Source organism: Nycticebus coucang, chromosome 17, assembly GCF_027406575.1.
Source record: "Nycticebus coucang isolate mNycCou1 chromosome 17, mNycCou1.pri, whole genome shotgun sequence".
Classification (NCBI taxonomy): domain Eukaryota; kingdom Metazoa; phylum Chordata; class Mammalia; order Primates; family Lorisidae; genus Nycticebus; species Nycticebus coucang.
This window is the reverse complement of record NC_069796.1, coordinates 50,306,481-50,328,292: the sequence shown is the minus strand read 5'-3', so window position 1 is coordinate 50,328,292 and position 21,812 is coordinate 50,306,481. Positions and strand designations below refer to the sequence as shown.

At 52.0% G+C, this 21,812-nt stretch overlaps 1 protein-coding gene across 2 annotated transcripts in view; it reads left to right on the top strand.

Annotated features, from left to right (window-relative positions):
- Nucleotides 1-21,812, top strand: part of CAMK2A (calcium/calmodulin dependent protein kinase II alpha) — a 66,036-nt gene that overhangs the window by 37,044 nt on the left and 7,180 nt on the right. The window contains exons 10-17 of one of the 2 annotated variants that reach the window (XM_053566327.1): nucleotides 606-728; nucleotides 1,101-1,184; nucleotides 2,943-2,985; nucleotides 5,732-5,772; nucleotides 10,280-10,312; nucleotides 11,286-11,334; nucleotides 18,961-19,036; nucleotides 21,589-21,683. In XM_053566327.1, the coding sequence (XP_053422302.1) occupies nucleotides 606-728; nucleotides 1,101-1,184; nucleotides 2,943-2,985; nucleotides 5,732-5,772; nucleotides 10,280-10,312; nucleotides 11,286-11,334; nucleotides 18,961-19,036; nucleotides 21,589-21,683 (544 nt within the window). The remainder of the gene's footprint in view (nucleotides 1-605; nucleotides 729-1,100; nucleotides 1,185-2,942; nucleotides 2,986-5,731; nucleotides 5,773-10,279; nucleotides 10,313-11,285; nucleotides 11,335-18,960; nucleotides 19,037-21,588; nucleotides 21,684-21,812) is intronic. The other variant, XM_053566328.1, reaches the window with a different exon arrangement.

Genomic DNA, 21,812 nt, shown 5'->3' with positions numbered 1-21,812 from the left:
TTGGGCTTAAGCGATTCTCTTGCCTCAGCCTCCTAAGTAGCTGAGACTACAGGTGCCCACCACAATGCCCAGCTATTTTTTTGTTGTTGTTGTAGTCATGTTGTTTGGCAGGCCTGGGTTGGATTCGAACCTGCCAGCCCCGGTGCATGTAGTTGACACCCTAGCCACTGAGTTACAGGCACCGAGCCTCGTATGTTTTACATTATATTTAATTCTCACAAAATCTCAAAGAATAGCTGGAGGGGTCATATGACTCCCCAAGTCATGCAGCCTGGGAGGCAGAGCCAAAACTTGAACCCAGGCCTTCTGATTCTGAAGTCTGGGCTATAACCACTGGCCGGCTGCTCTCTAGATAAAGCACAGCTTCAGAATAGCAGGGAGATCTCCTCTCCCTCTGGCCGTGTGCTGATTTGTCCAGGGTCAGGAGAAAAATGCCCTGGTCCAGAAAGGTCCCTTCATTGAGGAGCCCCAACTCCTCCTGGTTGTGGATGTCTAAGTGGATGGGCAGCAGGACCCCTGCCTGCTCCCCTGCCAGTCAGGGGCTGGGGGATCGCAGGGGTGGCCTGGGTCAGGCTGGGCAAACCTGGCCTCTCTGCCCCTTCCAGTTCCCATCGCCGGAATGGGACACTGTCACCCCGGAAGCCAAGGATCTGATCAATAAGATGCTGACCATCAACCCATCCAAACGCATCACAGCTGCTGAGGCCCTTAAGCACCCCTGGATCTCGGTGAGCTTTCCCCAGTAGGTCCCCTCCCAGGAGCCCCTCCAGACCTCAGGGTCCAGGCCCTCAGAGTCTTGGCCTTGCCCAAGCCCCTCATGCCCAGCACAGGGTTGAGAGGGTTTAAACCAAGAGACTCTGACTCTGCCGTTATTCTCAGGGGTAATATGGAAACAAGTGGTGTTCCAGGTTGACATCATGACTGGGGATGCTCCTAGCATTGAATGTCTGGTGCCAGGTTGCCAATAACCCTGCAAGTCCCCTAGAACAAAGACTCGTCCTCCCCAAGATGCAATTACATTTCCATTAAGACACCCTGCTGAGGACTATCCTTGGGTAGGTCTGCCTTCTACTCACAGGCCTATTCCCACCTTTCTCCAGCACCGCTCCACCGTGGCCTCCTGTATGCACAGACAGGAGACCGTGGACTGCCTGAAGAAGTTCAACGCCAGGAGAAAATTGAAGGTAACAGGTCCTCACCCTCCACACCTCCAGACTTGGGAGTAGCTCAGTCTGGGTCTCCACAGAGGCCAAGAGACCCACTCATGAGTTCTTTCCTTTGTAGATTCAACGCGCATTTATTGAATACCTACTGCATGCTGAAGGGTGGGAGGAGCTTTGGGAATGAGCAGTGAAGGGGACCCCAGCAGAGGAGATAGACAAGTGCCCACGGTTTGGGGGCAGTGCTCAGCACTGTGCCTGCACAAGCCCCAAGACGGTGGGAGTGCTAGGTCTGGAGCCAGTGGCACTTAAGCTGGAGTCCATGCTAGGTCTGGAGACAGTGGCACTTAAGCTGAGCTCTGATGGATAAGCACGCATTAGCCAAGTATAATCAGAATGAGAAGATGTTCCAGACAGAGTGACCAGCCTGTGTAGAAGTCTGGAAGTGTGAGCATGGCCCCTAGGTGGGCCACATGTGGTTCATAGTGGCTAGGGAGAGCTTTCGTGGGTAAGATGTGACTGGACAGACCACAGAGGGGCAGAGGTCTCAGCTTCCCAGCACTGGGGAGGAATAGCTGAGATACTCAGACAGCAATCATGGCCCCAAGGAAGCCACTGGGGGCCAGGTGGGCCCTGAGCTGTGGCCTCTTGAAGGTCCTTTGTGATCTCAGGGCCATGGCAGCTCCTGGCATACCCCTTGCCAGGTGCCAAGGGCCCCCTGTCCTGTTGGGACAGAGGAGCCATCAGCCTGCTGGGCACAATGAGGAGCAATTGTGGAGGTCTCAGCTCCCTTGGAATCTCCTCTGTTGCTTCCAGGCCTGGAATGAAGGCTCAGAATGGGGACATGGGCCTACATGATGCCAGGAGAACTGAGTGTCATCTCTATCCTACAGTAGGAGCTGTGTCACAGAGGAGGTCTCAACATGTTGGAATCAGAGATTCTTTTTTTTTTTTTTTTTTTTGTAGAGACAGAGTCTCACTGTACCGCCCTCGGGTAGAGTGCCGTGGCATCACACGGCTCACAGCAACCTCTTAGCTCTTGGGCTTACGCGATTCTCTTGCCTCAGCCTCCCGAGCAGCTGGGACTACAGGTGCCTGCCACAACGCCCGGCTACTTTTTGGTTGCAGTTTGGCCGGGGCTGGGTTTGAACCCGCCACCCTCGGCATATGGGGCCGGCGCCCTACTCACTGAGCCACAGGCGCCATTCTTAACATCATACACCATTAGATTCAGAGTGTTCAAGCCAAGTCCAAATCAGATAGTGTCAGAACCAGAAGCCCCTTATCTCCTAGCTCACTGTTGACAAAAGAAGGGTTTTCCACATTGAGAATCCTCCAGGTTGTCTGAGCCCAGAGGCTGTGGGGGCATGAGCTAGTCCTGGAGGGAGGTGATCACAGCCCAAGCAAAGGGCTGACAGGTGGAAGGGCTGAGGGATGCAAGGTCTTTGCCCAGACAGGAAGTTCATGGCCTTTAGGAACCCTTGTCATTAGGTGTCCTCAGTCCATCAGCTTGAGCCAGGCTACAGGACCTATTAATATCTGCTTCTAGATGGCCTTATCCCAAGAGCTGTGCCAGCTAAAGCCTACCTCACCCCAACGTCTCCAGCGAGGCAGGGGATGAGCTCTGGGCTGGGAATAGGTAGGGCACAATGGTGGGTTGGGCAGAGGCTTTGGCTTGTTTCTAATGCAGCACCTGCCTCTCATTCCCTACACCCTCTCCATCCCTTCTGCATCTCCTCCCCTCTGGCCTCTTCCCCCCCTGTCCTCCTCTTGTCTTTGCAGGGAGCCATTCTCACTACTATGCTGGCCACCAGGAACTTCTCTGGTAGGTGGTGGGACCTCAGAGTCCCCAGTACAAGGCTGGGGCATCATCCTGTTGGATATTTGGTTGCCCTGTAGATAGGGGGCCTAAGGAGAGTGGGGGCTGCCGAGGACTCCGTGACTGGGGGGTATAGCTCAACTGCCACAAATCTGTACCCAGAAGTGGAAAGAGGTCAAATGTCCGCAAGCCTAGGGCCATCAGGGCTGGTTAGGGATTTGGTCTGGCTCCCTTACCTTGCAGCAATGCTGGGTTTCTTAGACAGGTAGGCCTGTCTGGGAATGTTGGGGGCGTGGGTCTAGGCAGGATAGAGGCAGGCCCAGGGAATAACACTGTTATTGGAACCCTGTGCTAAGCAGTCCTAAGCTTCTGCTCAGGTAACCTTCATGACAGGACAGCAGGGAGACCTTGCCACCCTATTTTCTAGATGAGGAAACAGAAGCTCAGGAAGGTGAGCTCTGAACTTCCCCCAATTCCCACTTCAGGGTCACACAGCTAGGAAGAGGCAGAGACTGAATTCAACACAGACTTGACAAACCCCAAAGCAGCTACTGTTTTGTTTTGTTTTGTTTTGTTTTGTTTTTTCTTTTCCATTTTAGAATATTACAGGGGTACATACATTTTGGTTACATTGCTTGCTTTCGTGTATTTTAAGTCAAAGTTGTAAGTGGGCCCTTCACCCAGAAAGTGTGCAATGTACACATTAGGTGTCAATTTACCCATCCTCTCCTTTCCCCTCCCACCTACTTGAATTCCAGTCGAGTTTTGCTTCCATATGTAAAAGCTGGCAAGTGCTTTAACCAGGCTGGGTTCCCAGGGAGGCCAGGGCAGGAGCCTCCCAGGCTCTTGGCCAAAGCAGGCTGGTTAAGGCAGGGAGTGCCCAATTACCTGAGGCATGTGGCCTCAAAGAGGGAAGGGGAAGGGATTACTGTCCGGGCTTAGCAAGAAGCTCCTCTTGGCATGTTGGAGAGCACTGGGGCCAGCGCCCGCCAGAGGCTTCTCTCTGGGAAGTGCAGGAGGCTGGCGGGCACAGAGCAGATATAGATAGCAGATAGAGCAGAGCTTACCCCAGGGGCCCTCTGACTGGGGCTGCGGCCAAGCTGAGGAAGCTTCTGCAGACACGTGGTCAGCCCATGGCAAAGGGTCAGCTCTGAGAAGGGGGCATCCCTGGCTTCACTGAGTCGTCCCGCAGCCCAGGGAACCAGCTGGAAGAATGAGACCCAGAGGTGTCACTGGGCTTTTCCCATCACATTGAACTGCCTCCCACCCTCTCCTCAGACAAGGATCCAGCCATTCCTTAAATGGAAAGATGAGCTACCCAGTCAGTCAGTCTTTTTTTAACAACTGAAGCGCCGTAGAGAACTCTAGTCTGGAGCCACAAAATGGTGGCCCCAGAGTTGTATCTAACCCCTTGGTGGGGAGCCAAAGGTGTTTAAAAAGTTTTAAAAGTTCTTGGAATGGGTTTCTAGCACTAAAAAATAAGGAGATTTCATAGGAAAAAAAACAGTTTTCTGTCATGTCTTGAAAATCAGACTCTGTGTCCTCACTGAACCCTAGTCCTGAGATAGTGGGCTGCAGCTGAGAGGGGCCGCCCTCCTTGAGGCTCAAGAACAAGCACTCCCCCTGCCCTGGGTGCCCTCCCCCCATCCTGGTCCATCCTAGTCCCACCCACAAACCCTGCAGCGGATAGATAGCCATTCCTCTCAGCTTTGGGGTTAGAAGTAGCCCCTGCCTTGGTTTGCAAGTAGGGGGCTTTGGATGAGAACCTCAAGTGGGTAATGGGTGCCAATGTAGGCTGGTTGCCAAGCTGTCCAGACAAGTGCCCCATCCCTCAGGGGCCCTGGGATGCCCCTTCCCAGCTCACCTCTCAAGGCCACCAGAAGGTCTTATCCTGGCTACCATTTACTGAGCACCTACTGCATACAGGTCAAATGCTGTACTAAGCCCTTTGTAGATATCCTGTTTTGTTTAAGGCAGTTGCTTAAGGTCTGAAGCAGCTGGATGGCAGGCTGGGCAGGCCTGGGCCTTCAGGCCATTTCCTGGCTGATCACCACTTCCATGGCTCCAGCCAGGAGGCAGGGAGGGAGGGAAAGGGAAATGACAGCAGCCGGAGGACTCCCTGAGAGCTGTTGCTTATCCCTGCCACAAGGGACACAGCCGGTCTGAGGCTGGGGAGGCCTGTGCTGCCTGAGGAGAAAGCAGGGATGGATGGGTGCTCTGGCCAGGGTGGGCCACAGCGGGGGCATCTGCTTCTTGTCACCAGCAAAATGTGGCCTGCAGCTGTCTGGAGTGAGTAGGCAGGGCTGACACATGACCTCCGCAGCAGCATGGGGCTAAAATTAGAGAGGGCCAGGGTGGGGAGGGAGTGTCCAGTCCAGGGCCGGGCAGCCAGGCCTCCGGCTTGGCCACCACTGGCATGGTGGTGATCGGGATCCAGAGGGAATCCCGGGCTGAAATAGCAACTCCACAGTCCCTGGACGCATTGGATAACTCCCTCAACCCATGAAGCTGGAGGCTTACGCTTGGGATTGCTGAGAACAGGGAGCACAGGCCCACCCAGTGGGCCACTGGCAGTCCTGGGCCACCACGGAGTGAGGAGGAAGAGGAGGCCATCTCCTCCCAGGCCTGCTGGGCCAGCTCTGTCCCCTGCGCAGTCTGCCCTCCGGCTGCCCGTGGATGCTGCTGCTCCTCGCCCTGTGGGCCCTGGTGCCCTGCCTGGTGTTGCTAACCCTCTACTTTCTGTCCTCCACAGGAGGGAAGAGTGGAGGAAACAAGAAGAATGATGGTGTGAAGGTAAGTTCCCCGACTGCTCGGCAGGGTGCGACTCTGGCAGCGTTTCCACCAACAGGGACTGGTTTTCAGGACTGGGGCAAGACCCAGGCCTTGCTGATGGTGTCCTGGGAAGACACAGGTCACATCTGTGGCCAGGCCGTCCCGGGCACAAAACTGGGCTTTGGTGCCCACCTTCTCCTCTTGACTGGTGGGAGCAGATGGGGGAGCGCGTCTTGGATGAGGAGGAGAAGCAGACACCCTGGGGTTGGGCTTGGAACAAAGAAAGGGGCAGGAAAGAAGGAGATTTCTGTGGTTCTCCAGGGCTGAAGAACTAGTGAGCAAGAGGATGTGAGGAGGAGACAGAAATGGCTGTGATTGGTGACCTCCTCTTCCTGAGAGCGAGTGGGCTGGAATGGGTCCCTGCTCCACAGTCTTCTTTAGTCTACCCCAGAAAGCCCATGGAGGACATACAGCCGTTCCTTTGGGCTTTAGGATCAAGAGGTGCCCACTTTCCCACCAAGGCCCACTGGTCAGTGCCAAGAAGCCCCTCCTGCCCCGTTGGCCTGCCCCGTCCCACCCTAAGCCTGCCCGAGCTACTTCCCTCCAGGCCTTGTGGCCCTTCCTTCCCCTCTCTTCTCTCTTCTCCCTCTGCTCTCTGGGGCCTGGTCCTTGCTCTCTGCAGCTCCTCCCCTGCCTCTCCATCTTCTCGTCTCTTTGGGACCTTGCCTTTTTCTGGGCTCAGAGCCTTGCCTATCTGGGGCCCCAAGGCTGGGCTGTGCCCAGGACATTGGAATGTGTGGGATGCTGTGTGAATACAGCCTCCCAGGTGTGCTGGTGGCTTCATGGCTTGGTTCACAGCAACATGTATGGTCTCTGGCCACTGGCTTTGGTTTGTCAAGGAGTTGAATGGGAGGGGATCAGGGCTGGATGGCCAATGCCAGCATTGGGCCTTCCCTCGGCCCTTAACCTGGTCCCAGCTTGAATTTTCCCCTAGGTACAATGGGTGGGATGTGGATTTGATTATTTCTAAGATTTCAGCTTATAAACGAACAAAAACATCAACAGAATTTTAATCATTCTCCCTTCTCATCTTGGGTGCTTGAGTAATACACAATTATTTGGTTATTAGTCAAAGTCAGTGATTTTCAAACTGAGCTCTTTGGAGTCCAAAGCTTCTGGAGAGGCAATTCCAGCAGCAGTTGGGGTGGTGTTCTGGGCTTGTCATGTGTACCAGAAGCCATCGGGGTGGTCATTTAGATTCCCCAAACTTGTCTTTCTCCTCCTTCATAAAATGAGGTTAAAAGGGGTCCCACCTCCTGGGGCTACTTGTGAGAATTAACATGACGTGCATTGGTAGCTCAGCACGGCTCTGGCATGTGAAGCATGCCCATTAGATGTCAGTTGTTACCATCTTTTCTTCATTTTACATATATGCTATTAGACTTTCAAGTATGACTTCTCTTAAAAACAAAGTTTGTTCAAGAAAATATTTGAAAACCATGAATCTAAAGCCAACCCAACTTATAAAGTCAAGAGGCACCTATCCCAAACCTTAAACGAAATCTGGCAGTGAGTTTGGCTTGCATACTACTCCGCCCATGTGAAATGGTAATGAAGGGATGTGCAATGTCCGGGCTGCCAGGTTCGGAGCAGCTGGGGCCTTCCCTGACCCCCGAGTGGAGACACTGAGCAAGGGGGCAGTGGGCTCCATGGCTCTGATTTGGGGGATGTGGGAGCAGAGGCTACAGGCACTGGTGGGCTGTGGCCCAGGTTGGTGAAAGAGGAGAGGGCAGAGAGAGAGACTGCCCTGGTGCTGGGCTCTTGGGTATAGCCCTGGCAAAGGCCGATGCAGAGCCCCTGAGTTGTCAGGTCAGGAGGGGCCTCCCTCAGGCTGGGTCTGGGGAAGAAACTCTGGTCAGGCTCTTGGGCAAGGCCAGGAGGCAGGAGCTGTCAGAGGGCAAGAACAGCTAGTAGCCTGGTGGGGCTCTGGTGCTCCCTGCAGGCTTTCCAGTGGGCACGGCTAAGCAAAGTGCCACCACTTCCTGCAGCATAGGACGGACCCTTGGGGACTTCTCAGGGTGGCCTAGGTATGGAAGAAGACAAACTCAAAGGCCAATTTTGACCATCCTCAGCATCCTTCCCTCCTGTAGGGAAGGAGAGCAGCTTGTAGGGGGAGGTCATCCAGCTGTGTTTTCAGTACCAGTGAAACTGGAGCTCAAGGCAGGAGGCCACAGGTTCCAGTCGGCCCTGCAGTTACCGCACTGGGCAACCCAGACCTTTGGTTCTGTCATCTATACCAGAGCAGCATGGCAGTCGTTTGCAGGGGACTGGCGAGAGGAACCACACATGTGTTCCTTTCCCTGACACACCTTCCGCTATAGGGGAAATACCTGTTCTTCGCACAACTCAGTCCCTAGAGACAAACCGCTGCTTCAGCTGGGGCTTACCTGAAGAAGCATGGCTGTCTCCCGTGCTGCAGGGAAAGCAGCCACATGACATACGATATCCCTAGTGGGCCTTCAAGGGCTTTTCAAGACCAATTTTGACCATTCTCAGTTTCTGTCATCTTTGCTAACCTTGGTACCACGCTTCTGCCTGTGGTGCAGAGAGATGCAACTCTACTTTTGGTGAAAGTCCTTCTAAATCAAAATCTAAAGTGCTGGTCAATGCAGGATTATCATCATTTGTGACTCAGGAAAATTGATCCTTTCTACCTCCAAGAAGCAATGTCCCCCTTCCGGCCAGCCCCAGGCCCTGACTTCCATGAGGAGGAGCTGGAAGCTTCCACCCCTCAGCCCCACTCACTGCCCCTGTTGGTGTCCCATCCGTGCCGTCATGACCTCTCTCCCCCATGTCCCATCCTGTCACTGTGCGTCCAAATCTGATGCAGTCTCTGCTCTGTGTTCCCTCCTCGTGTCCCGCCCGGAAACTCCTGGCCCCTGTGCGGCTCCTCAGGTTTCTGCTGACAGCTGAGCTCTGTGGGTCTGTCCCCTTCCCCACACGTACAGGAGTGAGGCCAACACTAGGAGAGCAAAGAGGAGAGAGGAGAGGGAAGGGGAGGTGAGGAGAGGACAGAGGAGGAGAGGGCTGAGGAGGGGAGAGAGAGAGGACAGGAGAGGCGAGGCTGGCTGCAGGCTGCTGGCTATGGGAGTCACACTGTCCAGCCCAGCTGGGGAAGAGACTAGTGTGTGAGTATCTATGCTCCTGAGAGCACATAGCACTGGAAGGCGCAGTGATCCACCTGCCACATCTGTGGAGGCTCTGGATGGAGGGTCTTAGGTTCTTGGCACACAAAAGCTCACTAGATCTGGGAGTCAAAAAGCCCAGAATTAGACCCAAGACCCTCAAGGAATAGCCAGTGCCTCCCATGGCAAAGGCCTGCCCTAAGGGCATCACTGGCCCTTTCTTTACTCCGCTGTTGTGCAGCAGGGAGAGGGGTCTTATGGCTTTACAGATGTGAGGGCATCCGGGACAGGCTGAGCCTCTAAAGAGGGGTCAGGCCCTGGGCACTTGAAGACCCAGACAGAGGAAGGAGCCCTGCACGCAGGCCTGGGCTCCAGCCGCAGCCCTGCTAAGGCTTACTGAGAGGCCTAGGGCAGGCCACTGTGCCTCTCTGGGCCTCAGTTTCTCACTATGATGCAAGTGTCAGTCTCAACCTGTGACCTTCTGTGAATGTGAGTCTTTAAGACTCCTGGCTTGGAGAGCTGAGGGAAGGACAAGGAAATCTGCATTTGTCCCTGTCCTTCTCTTGGTTCCATAGCCAATACAGGGGCTGCTGAGAATGGCGGGGCTGAAAGACTCAAGTTCAGACTCAGCTTCACTTCTGGCTGCACTTTAGTTTCTCCGTCAGCATAGGGCAGCTAAAAAAGCCAGTCGTGAGGAGTTGTGAAAGCGAGCAGGATTTCGAAGGCCACTTAGACGACTGGCTTCCACACCTGGCTCTCCTTGGAAATTACTTAGGGCTATTGTTGAAAATGGACATGCCCAGGCCCACCCCAGACCTAGTTATCAGACTCCTCAGAGAGGACCTGGTACTACATATTTTTGACAAATTTTCCAACTAGGGCAGTGTATGGGGCGTGGGGGCCTCTTGGAGATGCACGAGGAGCTTAGCAGGAGACACAGAGCCTCCTCCCCAGGCCTGAGCACCCTTTAGTCTTTCAAGAGCACTGGGCGCTGGGGGCCTTAGGCAGCTGGCATCTGAGAGCCATGATTGGCTTCCACCCTCAGAGCGAGCCGGAGTGGGCAGCCCTGGTCCAAGGAGGCTTGGCCTTGGGCTTAGTTGTTAGAGTGGTAGAACCAGGCAGCTGCGCATGAGGACTTTGACCTTCAGGCGGAGAGGACTGGCCTGCCAGGGTAGCTGTTACTGGTGGCACTGGCTCCTTGTCCCAAGGCCAAGCTGACAAAGGACCACAGAGGATGACCCCGAGGTCCATCCTCCTTCCACACCTCCCCTGTCGTTCCTCTGCTCCCTGCCGTTTTCACGCTGTGTCTTTTCCTGTCCCATCTCTTCTCCTTGTTTTTCCAGAAAAGAAAGTCCAGTTCCAGCGTTCAGTTAATGGTGAGTGTCTGCCGTCTCCTATACGCCGGTAAATGCTGGGCCTCGAACCCTTGCTCCTGCCTCCCTCCTGCAGGCTGCACTGGGAACCCGGGGCGGGGAGAGGGTGCTCAGGGCGTGCTTGGTACGTGTGCCTTGTGTGACAATTTGTGTGTTGTGTGTGTGTTGTTTGCGTGTTTCTGTTGACATTTCCAATTCCATGGCCTGGACCAGCAGGCCAATAGCAGACCTGAGGCCTCCCTCAGGTATGAAGGTGGATTTGAACCTCACCCCACGTCCAGCCCTTGGCTTCTCGCTTCTCCCTGCCCCTCTGCTCTGGAATTTATCTCAGGCTTGGTTTGTGCCAGTTGCGGCAAGGGTGGGCTTGGTAGTAGTAATAGTAGTAGTGCCATGGAGGCCCCTCCTGAGCCTGTGTTAGGCTACCCAGGCCCACCGGTGGCAGAGGGGCCAGCAGCCCTGCCTCTGTCTAGGGGCTCCAGTGGTGGCATGGTGGCCCATGTCCCTCTTCGTCTGATTCCATTGCTGTCTCACTCAGTTGTGTGGTTTTTCCTCCCCTCTGAAAAGCCCACCCTCTCACACTGGGCCTCCTTCTCTCTCTCTTCCTCTCCTGCCAGTGTGGGTTCCTTCCCCATTCTGCGGCCGCTATGGTGTCTCTCTGCTCCTCCACACCCCCTCTTTGCCCCCTTGAGCAGAAAGGACATGAGAACCTCCTCTTAACCCTTCTGGAAAGGCCAGGGTTCTCCTTGCAGCCGTCCCTTCATCCCTGCCCTGGCCCCTGGCCACCTGCTCCATTGGGCCTTCCCTCTCCTTAGGCTGCAGAGTTTGGCAAGGTTTTCAGTACAGCATCTGGATGGCAGCTCCTGGGAGGCTGACAGAAAGCAGGCCGCAACATCAGGCAGCCGGGCAGCCCTGCCTGGCTATGCCTCGTTCTGCTTGCCACGCTGGCCTCACCATCCCCTCTGTTCTTTTTTGGCAGGAATCTTCTGAGAGCACCAACACCACCATTGAGGATGAAGACACCAAAGGTAGGGAGGGGCCTTGCCTTCAGGGTCTCGACCCCGCAACTGCCTGGTTCCATCTGGACAAACCCCTTCATTGACAGTCCCCAGCCCGGATGGGGCCCCAGGCCCACCTTGTGGCTGCTCTTCTACAAAGAACTTCGCTTTGGCTGCTCATAAACTGGTGGATTATTCACCCTGTGGGCTGCTAGAACCATTACTGGTGCATAGATTACCTTATTTCAGCAGTTATAGATTTAGCTTAATGTGTACTACAGAAAAGTTTAACAGGGTTGGATATATTGGGTCACACCTGTAAGCACACTTTGGGAGACCAAGGCAGGTGTACTGTTTAAACTCAGGAATTTGAGAACATCCTGAGCAAGAGTGGGACCCTGTCTCTTATTAAAAAAAAAAAAAAAAAAGAGAGGAAAATTAGTTTGGCCTTGTGGCCGACGCCTGTAATCTTAGTGGTTGGGAGGCTAAGGCAGAAGAATCGCCTGAATCAAGGAGTTTGAGGTTGCTGTGAGCTATGACGCCATGCCAGTCTAGCTTGGAACAACTGAGTGAGACTCTGTCTCAAAAAAAAAGAGAAAGAAAGAAAAGAAAAAAAAGAAAGAAAGAAAAGTTTCACATGTTCAAATCATAAGTGTAAAGTAGTGATAAAAATTGTCCTTGTGAGATAAGTATTTTTGAGTTTTTTTTTTAAAGTGAGTTGATTTTAAAAACATGAAGTAGCAATAGTAAAGGAAGGGACAGCAGAAACTCAGGAAGTTCAGCTGGTTAGGGCATGGGAAATGCTGCCTGAGACTCCCTGAGCCTGCCGGGGCTACTGTGGCTAGTGTGTAGCAAGTCCTGAAAAGCTCTCAGATGGATAAGGGAGCAAAGGCCCAGACAGCTGGGATTGGATTGTGAAAGGGCACAACAGGAACAGCAATAAAGCTGCCACGTACGGAATACTTGCTGTGCGCCAGCCTGGTTCCCAGCTCTCACCTGAACTGACTTACTGAAGCCTCACAACAGCCCCATAAACCGGGTACTGTGACAAACCCCATTCCACAGCTTAGGTCAGAGAGGTTGAGTTCACTGGCCTGAGGTCCCATAGCTCCTGAGGGTAGTTAGGGTTTGAACCCGGGGGCCACCGCTCTGAAGGTATGTGGGAACTATACTTGGAGCATGGAGGAAGGAGCAAGGAGTGCTGAATTCTGCTCAGGGACACCAAATCCCCGATGCATTAGCAACTGGCCCTCCTCCTTCTCCAGAACAGGGAGATCTGGGGTTTTCACACTTGGGAGTGAGTCGGAGATGGCCAGGGAGTCTCTGAAATACAGCATAAGACTGTTGACCCAGAGGAAACTCAGCCATACCAGTTTAGACATTTGTTTTTAGGAGTTTAGATATTTTGTTTGGAATATAAAAATGGGGAAACAAGCATTTTATTACGTAATAAATATTTTTGAATAATTGCAAGTCAGGCTTTTGACCAGTTTGGGCACACCACACATCATGACTACCTCCTGGCTCTGCACAACACCTGCAGGAAGGGCCCCACCCTGTGTGTGTCCCTTTCTGACCATTCCCAACTTGAGGGGTGATAGGCACTCTGTCACTACAGCCTGTTGATAGAGCAAATCCATCTTCTGTGATAGCATCAGGGACAACCTTCAAGAATACATTATATTTAGCTATTTGGGAGGCTGAGGCAGGAAGATCAGTTAGGCCAGGAGTGCTATGATGGCGACTGTGACTAGCCACTGCACTCCAGCCTGAGCAACATAGAGAAACCCCATCTCTAAAATAAAAAAGCAAACAAAAAAAAATAAATAACAACATTAAAATATATTATCTTGGCTTGCTGCCTATAGCTCAGCGGCTAGGGAGCCAATCACATACACCAGAGCTGGCGGGTTCAAACCCAGCCTGGGCCTGCCAAATAACAATGACAACTACAACCATAAAAATAGCCAGGCATTGTAGTGGGCGCCTGTAGTCCCAGCTACCTGGGAGGCTGAAGCAAGAGAATCTCTTAAGCCCAAAAGTTTGAAGTTGTTGTGAGCTGTGATGCCACAGCACTCTACCATGGGCAACATAGTAAGACTCTGTCTCAGAAAAATAAATAAATAAATAATATATATATATATAATCTTGAAGAAGAATTCCCTGTTCTAGTCAAGTCAGCATGCTTAGTCCCACAGCTGACCTTCTAATTACATTCCTGGCCCTGCCTCTCTGGATTCTGATTCCATAGGTCTATGTCAGACAAAGAAATGGTGCTTCTAAGATATCCCCCATATGTGAGGCTCACTGCCCAATGGTAAGAGCTGGACTCTGGGATTCCAAGGAGACTGGACATGGCCTCATAGCCCTCAAGCAAACAGAGACCTGGAGGTGATTTGCCTCTGCTCTTCTCCACTGGAGTCCATTTGCTATTGACCTTGGACAAGTTGCTCAAACTCTCTGAGCTTCAGTTTCCTTAACAGTAAAGAATGGGACTGGGCATAGTGCTGCTTATACCTGCAATCGTAACCCCACTCTGGGAGGTTGAAGTGGAAGGATTACTTGAGGTCAGGAGTTTGAGTCCAGCCTAAGCAAGAGCAAAACCCCATCTGTTCTAAAAATAGAAAAAATCAGCTGGGCATGGTTTTGCAGTGCCTGTAGTCCCAGCTATGCAGGAGGCTGAGATAGGAGGATCACAAGAACCCAGGAATTTGAGGTTGCAGTGAGATATGATGATGCCACTGAACTCTACCTGGGGTGACAAGTCTCTGTCTCAAAAGAAAAAAATGGTAAAGAAATGATAATGAGGCTTGGCGCTTGTGGCTCAAGCGGCTAAGGTGCCAGCCACATACACCTGAGCTGTTCGAATCCAGCCCGGGCCCGCCAAACAACAATGATGGCTGCAACCAAAAAACAGCCGGGCGCTGTGGTAGGCGCCTGTAGTCCCAGCTACTTAGGAGGCGGAGACAGGAGACTCGCTTGAGTCCAGGAGTTGGAGGTTTCTGTGAGCTATGATGCCATGGCACTCTACCCAGGGTGACAGCTTGAGGCTCTGTCTCAAAAAAAAAAAAAAAAGAAATGATGACAATAGCACTGACCTCAGAGGACTGCTGTGCAGATGAAACAGAGGATGCATATAAAGTGTGTGCTGTGTCTGGCACATAATATCAGGGTTTAATAAATCTTCATTTCTTTTTTCAAACTAGAGTTCTTTGAATGACAGGAAACCAGGAGCATCAATTTTACTCAAAGATATTTTAAGATAAATTTATATGTTAGACAGACAGAAATATTTGGAATAGAGTATAAAATTTGTATGTACTATTCATGTAAATTAGCAGCTGGCAAAGACATTTTGCACCTGGAGTAATGGATTTATGCTGCTTCCCTGAGGTCCCACATTTGCAATCATTATCCTTTACTTTAGAGGGATCAGGATGGAGCAGCATGCAAAGTCTTGAATTTTGGGTTACCAGCATCCCTTTTACAGAGAGAAAGCTGAGGCCTGGTGAGGAGAAAGGGCATGTGCATATGGGTTATTAATGGCAGAACCCCATACTCTGCCTCAGTTTCCTCACATGTACAAAAGCCTCAGAGGCTATGTCTGATAGAGGAGGTGCTGGCCTAGTCAGGAGCTTCTCCCCATGTTCAGCAGGAGAGAGAAGCTCATGTACCTCCCCCAGCCTCTCAGACCTCAGAGAAAGTTTCTAGAGAACCATTTGCTAGTGTTAATTTGTTAAATCTTCTTACTAAGTGAGACTAGCAGCTGGTAGGGTGGACTCTGACCTAACATTAAAGTTAATTAGAAATGTCATCCTCCAGGGAACATTTTTCCCCTGAGGAGAGAAAGAGACATTAATATTTCAGAGCACCCCTGGCTCGGTGCAGAGGCCTCTCACCCTCTGAGCTGCACAGGGCTCTTCCAGGTTTCCTCCCCACTCCCCTATCTCCTTCTGGTTAACTCCATAAAAAATGAATTTCCTTTCCCGCTAAAGAGCTGCCTCAGAATCTGGGCAGAGACATTCCGGGAATGACAGTCAGAAATGCTGCTCCCATTTCAGGCTCAGCATGCTGTGTGGTCTTGAGAGAATATCTTAACCTCTCTGGGGTCTCAGCTTTCCCATCTGTAGGGAACATTCCCAGATTGTCTGGGTGAATACCTGGCAGATAAAAAAAGCTGAGAAGCTGCTGAATGAATCCCTTAAATGTCAATGGGGCCACTGAGGGCTCAGAAAGGACCCGGGACTAGAATAGACTTTTCCAGACCCAAGAAGCACTGGGCCCTCAGAATCTTCTGTCCCAGAGAGCAAACTAGGTAGACTCCTACACACTAGGCTTCAACTGTTGGCAAACTTGGTGTCCTGAGTGGCTAGAGACACAGCCAAGTCAGGCATTTTCTCAGGCTGCATTAATAGAGGTATAGTATTTAGAATTGGGGAGGAGACAGAGAGTGGTACCCCAGACCTGCATTATTCTTATTCTCAGGCTGCATCTGAGATTCTTTGTTCTTACCTAGAGAGGTATCCAGACAGCTCAAGGACACTCAAGGAGTAGATGGCCAGTTTGAGTCAGGAACTGGAAACTGCATCATAGAGGCCCTAAGAAGACTGATTTCAGGGTGGGCATACAGCCTGGGGGAGCAGGTGCTCACTTCAGGGCCCCAGAAGGCAGAAAGAAGACTGGAACTATAACTGGAGGCTTTCAGAGGAATAGATTTCAACTTGAAGGAAGGAGGTGGCACCAAGAGCGAGAGCTGTCCAACAGTGCAGTCTTGTGGCCTGCTTGCGGTCTGCTCAGCAGGCTGCGAGCCCCAAGGTGCCAACCAAGACCAAACCACCACATATTAGGCTGCTGGGAAGCAGCCCTGCCCTGTCAGGGACTCAAGGCTGTCCTCAGGAGGAACTTCTGGCTCAGAGATTTCCAGATGATAATAATCACAGCTCTCATTTCTGGAGTGCCTAGCAATGCCTTAACTGCTTTACATGATGCAGCATTAATTACATAAGTGGTTGATATAAAGGGCTTGGAATAGCAGCTGGCTCTCTGTGAGGACATACATGTGTTAGCTATTTCTATGGGTATATTTTTAACTCAATCCTCAGAACAACTCTACAAGGTAAGTTAGTAATTCCATTATCTCTATGGGGAAACTGAGGCACAAGGATGTCCCTTTCCCAAGATCATACAGCTATTAAGTGGCAGAGCTAGAATCCAAACTGAGGGAGCCTGGCCCCCCAATGCACATCCTCAACCACTTTGCTAGATTCTCTGAGATGGTGGTGAGAAGCAGCACAGGAGGCAGGACGTTAGGCAAAGGCTGGTAGAATGGCAAGCTGGAGGGATCTAGATGTCCGCAGAGAGAGGACATGGGCTATGGCCCACGGAGGGGTCATCCCCCTGATTCTGTGTGAGACGGGCCAGAATGAGGTGGCTATGGAAGAGCTGAGTTTCTTCCCATACTCTGTCTCCAGCTTCCCAGAAGGAGGGAAGAGTTGGTTAGCAGAGTTGACTAGCAGACCAAGTTCTGAGTTTCCTAGGGACCGTGGCTACCAGGTGACTTGGGCAATTCCAGGGGACAGGACAAAAAGAGAAGTCCAGACTCTGATTTGGCACCATCCACTCATTGATTGATTCACTCAATGTGTACTGAGTGCCACCTCTGTCCCAGCCCCAGAAAGGCTCAGAGAATGAGAGAGGAGGCAAGCCCTGTGTGACCTAGTGGCGCTCATGGCCTAAAGATGGCCTCACTCTCAGTCTGGGTGATTCTGATTGGAGCCAGGAGAGAAAGAATTAGCTGTTCACTGTGGTAATTGACATTGACTGATAACTACAACATCTACTGACCTCCCACCACGTTCCAAGGGTAGTGCCAGGCATGGTGGGAAGAGTATGAGGGGCTTTGGAACTGCAAACTCTGATTGGGGTTGGAGCTGGAGCAAGTTATTCGGCTTCTCTCACCTTCAGTTTGCTCATCTGTGATGTGCAAGGGAAGTTGTGCCGTGAGGCTTTGGGACTGTGTGGCTAAGCACACTCTCCATTCATTCATTCAGTAGTAAAGACCTGTGGGTACCAGGCCTGGTCCAGACTCTGGGATGCAGCAGGTGAGCGAAGCCCTGGCCTGGCCTCAGTGAACTCATATTTGAGTTGGGGATAGACAAGCATAACGGCCAACCAACTGCGTGGGGGCCATGGGCTGGGAGCCTGACTCTGACCTGCTATGCTCGTGTCCTTGGGCAAATCACAGCCCCTCATTGAGCCTCAGTTTCCCTAATAGTTTGATAAGGAATCTGAGTCCATGGCCTCCAAGGGTTTCTTTCTGCATGGATGTTCTCTGTTTCTGTGTCCTCCAGGCCTGAGGTGAACTCCCAGTGTGGACGAGGGCAGCATGGGCAGCTGATGAGAAAGGGGCTGGGCAGGGCGTTGGTGGGCTGGGGCTCCCTGGTAGAGAATGCTGAGGATCGAGCTCGGTCTCGGGGAATGTGTTCCTCTACTTCTCTTGAGACTGCTCCTGTTGGCCAGTGAGCTGACAGGGTTTGAAGCTGAGCTTCAGCCGAGGGGAGGAGGGAGAGAGGGCCTGTTCTTGAGAAATAAGAGTGCCTTCTTCAGTTAGCTCTACTGGGAGCCAGGACACCTGGCTTCCAATTCCTCTACCGCTGAGGCTCAGTCCCCTCATGTGTGAAACAGGACCGGACTACCTCCCAGGTGTTTGTTGATAAGACTCCTAGTGGGGGAAAGGGGGATTGCAGCAAAAGCCAGCACTTAGATGTGTGCCTACTACGTGCCAGGCTTTGTGTCCACCACATCACCTCGTCCACATAACAACCCTGGGAGGGGGATATTGTCAACGCTACTTGACGGACCAGCATACAACCTGTGGCCCATAGCTGCACAGCTTAAAAGGACCTGGGCTGGAATTTAGAGGAATGTTTGTCTGAAACCAAAGCCTGGATACTTTCCACTACTTGTTCCACTCTGAATGAATGAGAGTTGGCGATGCCCCCATTTTACAGAAGCGAAAACTGATGTCTAACTCTCTACCAGAAAGACCAACTGCTTGTGGTATTTTAGTGGCTGACAGAGGAGGGCCAGGTCTCAGGAAATGGGATTCATTATGCCTAGAAAGTTCTGGACAGCTCAGGGCTTGATTCCTGTAGGCACCCAAATTGGGCAAAGAGCTTACCCAAACTAAAGGGGTGAGCCCCAGGTTTGGCCATGGGGGAGCCCTTGGTTCCTGGCTATTAGTGATGATGCAATAGTCAATCCTGTTTTGATTCATGTGGCAAACAAAGGTGGTGGTGATGCATATTTTGGAGTCAAGACCTGGGTTCAGATTGAGCCTAGAGACAAAACGCCCACCATATGTGATTTTTGGAAGCAATGGGTGCCAACTGAGACACTGGCTCTACCCTTCGTAATGGAGAGAAATTTCATATCTTTTTCACCTGTCTAGCTTTAGTTTCTTCTCCTAGGAAAGGGGGCTGATGGTACCCATCTCCCAGGGATGATGCAAGGATAAACGAGACCATCTTACAAGAGGTCCTCAGATCCTCGCACAGGGCCTGGCACGTGATAAGGACTCAGACAATGGTAGTTGGCGCTTCATTTTTGCTACTATTTTATTATTATTGCTATTTCTGTGTCCCCTCTGACTTATAGTGCGGAAACAGGAAATTATAAAAGTGACAGAGCAGCTGATTGAAGCCATAAGCAATGGAGATTTTGAGTCCTACACGTGAGTCGGCTGGGCTTGTTCTGCATGTCGCCCTGGCTCGTTCAGGGGTGCTGGTGGTTAACTCTGGGGGGTCCTTGTCTCTGATCCTCATCCACTCACCTTGCATGTGCTATGAGTCAGACTGAGCTCATACTTCTGTTTCGCATTTGGACTTTATGCTTATATCGAGCGTTCTGTTCACTACACTTCTCTGTATCTCAGTCCCTCTCCTCCCATGCTCCCTCCTCCTCACACCTTGTTCCCCAGGAAACACTCCAATAAAACACCTTTGCTTCCCCAAGGAAGGAGGGGGTGGTCCTCCTCACAGAGTGGGTCCCCCAGGAGGTGACCTGGGAGGGTGGAGAGGGAGGCAGGCTCCCCTTAGTCCTGCCCAGTGGGTCTGAGTCCTCACTCTGGACCTCCCCAAGCCTCTGACCTCAGATGGGCAGAAGCAGACCAGGAGCCATAAGTGTGTGCCTTCAGTGAGCAGGTATAAGAAGTCCTCAGAGCAGAATCTTAAATCTTCTGGTGGAATAAGGCAGCCTGTGCCTGGACCCACCCTTGGAGGGATAGCTGTGTGCACAGGCTGAGTCAGAGGCCCCCATGCTGGCCATTCACACCTTTCCTGGTCTTCCCCAGAGCAGACCTCAGAGGCCCTTAGCTAGCCTCAGGGAGAACAAACAAGTAGTGTTCTTGGCTTAGGCCTTCCATACCTTGACCTGGGTATGGAAACCCCACATTTACTTTGGTGGACAAAGATCACCAGCTACAGCAGAGTGATCCTTGCCTGCTGGGTTTAAGGTGAGTTGGGAATAACCTGGCTGGAGTATGCTCATTGGGCAGGCTGTTCCTGGTTTTCCAGGAGCTAAAGTTTGCTCTCAAAGGCTTTGCAGGCCAGGCACCTTCTAATTATAGGAGGATTTTCAATAGTGGTGGGGAGAAAAGCCTGTAGAAATTCACTGCTCCCCTTTGGAGCACAGGGTGCTTGGAAGGAGCTTGCATGAATCTGAGGCTGTCAAGTACATAGACATATGCGTGTGCTTGTACACACGGGTGCATGTTTTTGACCATGTGCACAGAGTGTGCACAGGTGTGTGTGTGCATGGATGTACCCAGATATTGCATAGAAGCAGGCTGTTTAGCTGGGCTTGCAGCCAATTCCAGAAAGAGGTTAGTTGGGACGTATCATACTGGTGGCTCTGGAAGGACACAGGCAGGGAGTAAGGGAAAGAGAGGTGGCCCTTGTGGCCCCTAAGCTCATCACTGCCATTTCTAGGGGTCCTGGGGAACCCTTTCCACCTCTTTGATGTTATTTCCTCTGACATTGGCAGCCTGTTTTGGCTTCTGATCTCTTCTCATGACCTGTCCCTGTGTAACCTTGAATAAGTCCGTTTATCTCACTGAGTCTTGGTTTCCCCACATGTATGATGTAGCTAGAGGAGATGGCCACTGAGTGCTTTCCTTCTAAGAAGCAGGAACACCAACTGCTTCCAGGAGGGAGGCTTCTTCAGTGGGGGTGTTCAGTCCCCTGCACACTCAGTGCTCAGATCCCCACCCTAGAAGGTGCTGGAGCTGGAAGGGTCTGAGCATCACATTTGTTCTGGACACAGTTCCCCACTCCCTGGCTTAATCCGGCCAGAGAACTCAAGGTTTTGAGTAGAGGGGTGAGTTATCAGAGATCACCCAACAGGCAACAGGACAGAGCAGGAACAGCATGCCCTGCAAGGGCTTTGTCCAGCTCAGACAGTGCTGGGTCTGACACCCGCTTCTGGTTATCTCCAATTCCACCTCTGACTAGGAACATGTCCTAGGGCATTTCCTGTCCCTGGTTACATTGCTCTTGTCACAGAGGTCCATATTGTGCCATAAAAGATAAGAAGCACAGTTTGTTCCTGTCCCCCACCTGGCTGTCAGAGTCCGCTGGAAGGACTGAGACTTGGAAGAGAGAAACCAGTTGAGGATGCACAGCCTCCGATGAGACTGCCTTCTCGGTCACACTCAAGCTCCTTCCCCCAGATACGACCTCACCTAATGCTATTTTCCTCAGAAAAAACACTGAGCTTACAGTCAGTGCTGTTGCTAGCAATAGGGCACCTTTGTTCAAATTAGTAAAACACACCCCCTTAGGTACATACTTGACTTGGTGAGCAGAAACATTACTAGGTGAAGGAAAAGGACCCCCAGGAAGACAAATTAGAAAAAGCCAGCTCTGGATCCACTGCCTGGAGCCAGGGAGTAAAATTTGGAGAGCAGAGAGAGGCTAAATTTCATCCTTGCCGGCACCTTTAGTGCACCCCCCAACCCCACCCCGCCATCCGGATACTCTTGCTTCAAGGGGTTAAGCCACTTGCTTGAAGTCTCATAACCATTAAGTGGTAGTCAGGACATGAACACAGCTCTATGGCTCTATATGGCAGTGGGTCCCACACTTCACAGCTTGCAAGCCCCTTCTCCTCCACTAGCCCCATTGATCTGCGAGGTGGGTGTGATCATTCCTATTTCACAGGCTCCCCCTCCAAGGGTCCATTGAGAAGCTGCCCCAGCCCCTCTTTCCTCTGGCTTCTTTCTCCCAGGAAGATGTGTGACCCCGGCATGACAGCCTTTGAACCCGAGGCCCTGGGGAACCTGGTCGAGGGTCTGGACTTCCATCGATTCTATTTTGAAAACCGTGAGCAATCTCTTCTCTCTGGGGTGCCTGTTGTCTGCTCTCATTCTGTGTCCTGCCAGATGGCACAGCAGGGTGACGGGCAGGGCCCCAGGGGCAGCTCAGGAGCCAGCGAAGAGGAAGATCCCGTGT